The sequence below is a fragment of the Chinchilla lanigera genome, unplaced genomic scaffold, assembly GCF_000276665.1.
Source record: "Chinchilla lanigera isolate Chin_1 unplaced genomic scaffold, ChiLan1.0 scaffold00122, whole genome shotgun sequence".
In the NCBI taxonomy this organism is placed as follows: domain Eukaryota; kingdom Metazoa; phylum Chordata; class Mammalia; order Rodentia; family Chinchillidae; genus Chinchilla; species Chinchilla lanigera.
Genome location: NW_004955523.1, coordinates 800085 through 807126, shown reverse-complemented (window position 1 = coordinate 807126; position 7042 = coordinate 800085). Strand labels below are relative to the sequence as shown.

Below are 7042 nucleotides of genomic sequence, written 5' to 3'. Positions count from 1 at the left end.
ACAAACTCAGCAGCACAGTGCCTGCCTGGCAAGCACAAGGTCCTGAGTTCTGTTGCCAGTACTAAATAAATAAATAAATGGATGGACAGATGTATGAACAGCTCGCTCAGGGGAAAGGCCCTGATTTCAATCCCTAGCATAGGATAGAGTGGTGGGACAATAGATAAATTAAGGAATGTTGTTAAATAAAATGCTATATGGAAGTGAAAATGAGTAGACTAGAATTATATATCAGTGTAGGTAAATACTAAAAACAGTGTAAACCAAATGAAGCAAGAGCATACATGGTGCACACCGCTTTATCTAAAGTTTAAAAACATGCAGCCAAAAGCTGGGTGTGGTGGTGTCTGCCTGTAATCCCAGCACTCGGGAGGCTGAGGCAGGAGGATTGCTGTGAGTTCAAGGCCCGCTTGGCTAGCTAGTGAGTTCAAGGCCAGCCTAAACTGCATAGTGAAACCCTGTCTCAAAAAGGCAAAAAAAAAAATACACGCAGCTAAGTGCGGTGGCACATGCCTGTAATTCTAGCACTTGAGAGGCAGAAGTAGGAGGATTGCAATGAGTTTGAGGCTACCACCAAGACCCTCTCAAAAAAAAAAAAAAAGTGACTAACATCTGGTAATCTGAGCAACATAGTGGAAGATAACAATATGTAATATAACAACTACTGTTAATTCTTGTCATTTTGTTTTGAAACCCTGTATCATTTTTAACGTTCTTGCTTTGTTTTGTTTATGTTTGTGATGTTGGTATGTTGCTATTCTTTTAACTATTCTCTTTAAAATAAAAGAAATAATTAACTAATTAATTTTTAAAAAGCAAACCGGTACTATTGTTGTTTATCAGTATATACATATGCAACATTATGTATTCTTTGCATGTAGTAAAACGTGTACATGGGAATGATAGATACAAAACTGGAGCTAATCAGTTATTCATGGAAGGGCATATCGGGTAGGACTGGAGAAGAGGCTGCTTTTTATTTGTAACATTTCGTTTCTTCAGCGCAACACTTACTAATAGTGGGTATGAGGAGTTCGTCATCTTTACCCTTTTTTGTCTGCATGAAACAGTTCAAATTAAAAGGGGGAAGAGGTAATTGTTTTTAAGATAATAAAGAATGGAAGGGGAGAAATGGCGAGGATGGAGCGTGCTGGTGTGTTTCCGAAAGAGCCAGCAGACGGGAGGAGACGCGGCCCCAGAAGTGGCAGGTCTCACGGGAAGAGCCGCGGCCTGGGCCGCCGCCGACCCGCCTTCCAGTGCCTCCTCACCCGCCCCCTGGTCTCCCGGACAGAGCTGGGCTTCCGTCGCTGTGTCCCGAGGCAGCCTCCCCCGCCCGCCCCGCACCTCGGCGCAAAACCCGTGCTCCACCCGCGACTCCCCTGAGCCTCAGTCGCCCTCCTCGTGACCAGCCCCTTCCCGCGGGCTGTGCGCCGTGTTCCCAGGACGCAGCGCGCCCTCTGCGCGCTGTGCTCGGCGCATCCTCATCTCCATCTTGTTTTATCTCCACGTCTTTTTTCTAAATACAGCACCACACTAAAGTGCCACGCCATACTGCAAGACGGAGCGTTGTTGAGTGCCCAGTACCTGCGTGTTACTTGGTGTTTTTGTTCCTTTCTGTGACTCAGCATTGTGTAGTAGAAAGCACAAGTGAAGCACACAGCTCCGGGAATCACAGACTTGGGATCTTCCTTTTCTCATTTGTATGAAAATGATGCCTGTGAATTAGTATGGCAAACTATGAGATACAGATAGTAAAAAGTAAAAGTCCTTTTCCACGTTTACTTTTTCCATTCTCCTATCCCAAGACTGGTAACTGAGAAGGGTTAGTAAATTTTGTATACATACATATGTAAAAATATTTTTGATAGACTTTTGTTATATAAATGCAAATCTAAGGAAAGACTATCAGGGAAATTACAGTAAAAAGTAAATTATCATTTATACCCCTCAGATGACTCCCCCACGATTTGAACACTCTCCTCCCATCTTTCTTGCACTTTCTGAAACAGTTGTGGAAGTCATCTTTTTTAAGTGTCTTTTTAAGGTATGATCAAAACTATGGTGAATGCCACTTCCAAGCCCCATCCAATGGGAAGGCAGGCTCTTAAAAACAATAAGGAATGACCTCATGTACATTGTTTACCGAATCTGGCACCATGTGGCTTCTGGCTCTTCCCCAAAATCAAAGTGACCGCAAAAGGTGAACGTGTGCATCCGTGCAGGACAGGGAACACAACAAAAGACGCTCACAAAGCAGGGCTTCGGAACTGCTTAAGAAAGTGACAGGAAATGCACATACATTTCACTGGCCTGTTTTGTTTATTCAGGTTTAGATAGGTTCCTCATACCTGCAGCTGTACCTCATTTTTTTTTAATAGGACAGGAGCACCAAAATGTTTTTAACTTTTACCTTGTGAGTGGACATTTAGATTATTTCTGGTTTTTCACTCTTAGAAGGTGTGGTAGTGTCCATTTTTGTGCCTGTCTTCTAGAACATTTGTGTAAGACAACTTCCTAAAAGTGAAACGTTTGGGTTGAATTTGACTTGGTTCTGAATCTTGGCTTTTTCCTGCTGTGTTGGTTTCCACAAATTAACCTTCCTGAACTTGCTTCTTCTTCTGTAAGATGGAAATGAAGTAATTAGGTTTTGTGGTGATTAAATGACCCTAGGCACACCAGCTGTCAGAGCTATGGCTCCCTTTCCTGTAAATTGTCATTCCAGTGAAGGGGTAAGCTTTCAGAGGAGAGGGTGCCTGAAAAACCCACGTAAGTCATGGTACTTTCGTTTCACTGATTGAGGCACAGAAGTTACCAATTGCTTTCACTCTTCTTTAATTGACTTTTATAACCTTGCAGGATTGCCAAGGATCCACGATTTGAACGATTACCTTGCACACATAAAGGGACCTACGCAGATGATTGCTTAGTGCAGAGAGTAACTCAGGTATCATCAGTTTTTAAATGTTTATTTGAGCTTTAAAAAAAAAATGAACTCTTATCTCCTCAATGTTCAGGGTGAGTAAAGTGTCTAGGAATCTAAGTGACTGTATATTAGTATTCCTTCATGGAAAGCATAGGCGTCCTCATTTACGTAAAAGTGGGTTGAAACTGGGGAGAAAGTGAGGTTTCAAATCCCAGCGTTTGCGTGGACTGGGTGGAGAATTTGAGACACTTACTAGTTTTCATTGCACAAGTCTGTTAATAGGTTTAAGTGAGTTAATGTAGTTGAAATAATATGTCAGCTTCTTTTTCCCTCTGAATCTTAAATAAGGTTTCATTTTCTCACCATGCAAAAAATTTGTCCCTCTCCATCGTGCCTGGCCCAGAAATGTTCTTCAGTAGCATCGGGGAAGCTTCCAGAGTGCTATCCCACATACTGGAATAAATAGGCTTTGAAGTCTCCTATTCTGGGATCCTTATCAAACATAAGAACTGCTACTACTGCTTGTTCTTGTGTTTATATTTGCAGGCATGTGTGGGGAGGGTACTGAAGATTTGAACCCAGGAAGTCCCAAAGTACATCCTCAACCTTTTTTTTTTCTTTAATTTACTCTCAGACAGAATCCCATCAAGTTGCCCAGGCTGGCCTCAAACTTACGATCCTCCTCCCTTGGACTCCCAAGTAGTTGGAATTATACATATGTGCCACCATCCCCACCCTATAAGAACCTGTGTTGAGCCAGGCGAGGTGGCTCATGCCTGTAATTCCACCATTCGGGAGGGAGGCTGAGGCAGGAGAATCATTGCGAGTGTGAGACCAGCCTGGGCTACAGAGTGAGCTCAAGGCCAGCCTGAACTGCATAGCGAGACCCTGTCTCAAAAGGAACAAAAAAACAAAGAACTTGTCTTGAGCTGGGGTTTAGTTCACGAGTAGAGCAATTGCCTGGCATGTGCCAGGCCCTGGGTTTGAGCCCTCTTGCGGGGCGGGAGGGCTCTCTCATTGAAGATGATCATCTTTATCTGCGGACCGTGCTAACCTTTAGCCACTCCATCCCATAGAAGGGTCTGGCATTTCCCTTGCTTTCCCACGGCACAGACGGCACCACGATGTGATATTTTATAAGCCTCGGTGGGGATTTGGATGTGGTAGAAGTAAAGTCCAACACAAACTAACTCGCAGCTGACACCCAAATGACGCAGCCCTCGGAGCGGCTGAGCCCTAACTTCCCATCCCAGAGCTCCCCTTCTCTGAGCTAGAGAGCAGCTTCTCTGCACCGCTAAGAGGGCTGAGAACCAGAGTGCCTAAGCCCTGAGGTCACGGAAGGAGGGAGCTGGGCCTCCTGTCTCAGGTACTCACTCTGCATTTGCATGGTGTCCCTGGGCGTTTTCTCAAAACTAAGGATTATCTGCCCTGTGAACATCTCTTTCACTTAAGAGATGGAAAGTGGTTTGCAGCTTGAAAACAGGTGTTCTTTTTGGATTTGGGGGGGTTTGTTTTGTTTTATTTATACCTCCTCAGCATTCTTAGAGCTGCTAGTAGTGTACTGGTGGTATGTTGTGCCTGTAGTCCCAGCACTCTGGGAGGCTAGGCAGGAGGATGACAAGTTCAAGCCCAACCTGGGCGATTTAATGACATAGTGAGACCCTGTCTCAAGCAGAAAAATAAAGGGCTGGGATGTAGCTCAGGGCAAAGGCCCCTGGTTCAATCCTCAGAGGGGGGGAGGGGATTCTCAAAATCCTATTTAACCCAGGCAACTTGTTACATATTTATAAACATGAGCTCCAAGATCATAGTAGGTATTCAGCAAATTGTTACAGCCTTCCTTTTGCTAATTACTTTGAAAATGAATGATTCTTCAGGCTAGTCAGTGATTGTGCTGTTTTCTAATAGTATTAAGCATAGTGAACATTGTGAACATCAGTGGGTGATTCTTTCAGCACAAGTGTTATATTGTGGCCACGGTTGACCGGGACCTTAAACGGAGAATCCGGAAGATCCCTGGAGTTCCTATCATGTACATTTCTAACCACAGGTGAGAAATTGCTCTTGGGAAAGGATTAGAAGGATGCAGTTGACATGTAAGTATGCAATTAAAAATGAGGCCAGTTATAAGATTACAGAAGAATTTCAAGGTAATTGCTATGTCAGATGTTTATATGGTTATATTTGAAGGAGTAAGACAAAGTAGCAAGAACAAGGGCAGAGGGAAAGCAAGACTTCGGAATGAAGCAGCCCTTGAAATTGTTACAGTAAGAATACCAGAACAGATAAATGTATTGCTTTCAGTACAGAGCATTATTTTAGATAAAGCTGATCGTTTTGGAAGGATATCTTTTTTTTTTTTTTTTTAAGATAATTTATAACAATGTCTTTTTTGAAAAATAATCTTTGATTAGCACTTCATATGGCAAACAAAAAGCTTATTTTTAAAAACCCCGAAAGCTGCTCTGGGGATTTAGCTCAGTGGCACAGCACCTGCCTGGCAAACATGAGATTCTGAGTTTGGTGCCCCCCCTGCAAAAAAAACCCCAAAAGCTGTTCTTTAGCATTCCTGGATGTTTCCATGGCAGTCTTACTATCGTCCAGCTTTGCAGCTTGGGGATAATACAGTGTGCTAAATAGTTGGATTTCTCTGTACTCAGATCTCGACTCCCACTTGATAACTTTGTGACATTGAAGAATAAAAACAATATGGTCAGCATTTAGCTGAAGGTCATTCATGGTGAGGTTCCACTACAATGTTACCCGTGACAAAAAGGATTCACGTGAGGGATAAGAGAGTTGCAGTCGGTAACGGATGAGTTTTTAGATGGGTTCTGCACTCACTGTTCTTACCAGTGTTAATTTTCTGTCCTGATCAGATACAACATCGAGCGGATGCCAGATGATTATGGAGCCCCTCGGTTCTAATTTTTACAAGACAAAGTTCGTCCGCCTCCCTCTGACCAACTTTCTGTCTTCAGTTCATTCAACATGCTATAGAATGCATTACTACTCACCCATTTGCTGTTGTTACCAGCTGAGTATGGTTAAATACATTCACTTTGTGATGCTTTTTGAAAATGGTAATTTGTCTACTTCAAAATTCATTGCATCTTTTTATAAATCAGATGCTCCAGTGGCTGTTCACATAATTTGGTTTACTCAACAAACATTTATTAAGTTTATGCTAGGTACTTATTAAGGTATGTTCCTGTCCTCAAGACACTTCCATAGAAGAGAAAAACATATGGGTGTGGTGGCCCACACCTGTCATCCCAGCACTCGGGAGGCTGAGGCAGGAGGATCATTGCAAGTTCAAGACCAGCCGGGGCTACAAAGTGAGCTCAAAGCCAGCTTGAACTGCGTAACGAGACCCTGTCTCAAAAAGACCAAGAAAAAAAACAAAAATAGCATAAAAGAAGTCAGGCATGGTGGTGTCCACCTGTAATGCCAGCCCTTGGGAGGATCACTGTAAGTCCTAAGCTGGCCTGGGCTACAGAGTGAGTTCAGGGCCAGCCCAAATTACATACTAAGACCCTGTCTCAAAAAAAAAAAAAAAGATACGACCTTCCCTTTACAGGAACAACACAGAAGGGTGTGTGAGTCATTTTCATTCTTAGCCCATTGGCTACAAGTTCTAGCTGCAAGAGAGGCTGGAAAAGAGACTCCTGGCTGAGGACCCAGCTAAAAACATGGATGCTCTATTACTATAGAAAAGGAGGCTAGGAGTACCCTGGGATGTTTGTGTGCACAGAGACGTGGAGTCACACGGCGTGACTGTGCTTGACCTCTTCAGATGACTGCCAGGACATTTTTATGACTAAAACATAGAACTCATGGGGAGACACCCCTGCCACATCGGAGCAAGGGCCTTATGTGGCATTTCAAAGGATTTGGACTTGGTCCTGAGAGTTCTAAAATAACAGGCAGAGGGGTTGGGGGTTTTGCTCAGTGGCACAGCACCTGCCTGGCAAGCGCAAGGTCGTGAGTTCGGTTCCCGGCACTGGAAAAAAAGAAAAAAAAAAAAGAAAAAAATAACAGGCAGAATCTAAATACTATAAAAAGATTGATGAAGCCAAGAGCCGGGCGTGGTGGTGCACGCCTGTAATCCCAGTACTC

The 7042-nt window shown here is 43.5% G+C and overlaps 1 protein-coding gene across 1 annotated transcript in view; it reads left to right on the top strand.

Annotated features, from left to right (window-relative positions):
* The window catches only part of Fcf1 (FCF1 rRNA-processing protein), a 17405-nt gene extending 11395 nt beyond the window's left edge, over positions 1 to 6010 (top strand). The window contains exons 6-8 of the mRNA XM_005409391.2: positions 2857 to 2944; positions 4879 to 4973; positions 5803 to 6010. Of these exons, the coding sequence (XP_005409448.1) occupies positions 2857 to 2944; positions 4879 to 4973; positions 5803 to 5851 (232 nt within the window). The 3' untranslated portion in view covers positions 5852 to 6010. The remainder of the gene's footprint in view (positions 1 to 2856; positions 2945 to 4878; positions 4974 to 5802) is intronic.
* The last annotated feature ends 1032 nt before the right edge of the window (positions 6011 to 7042 follow it).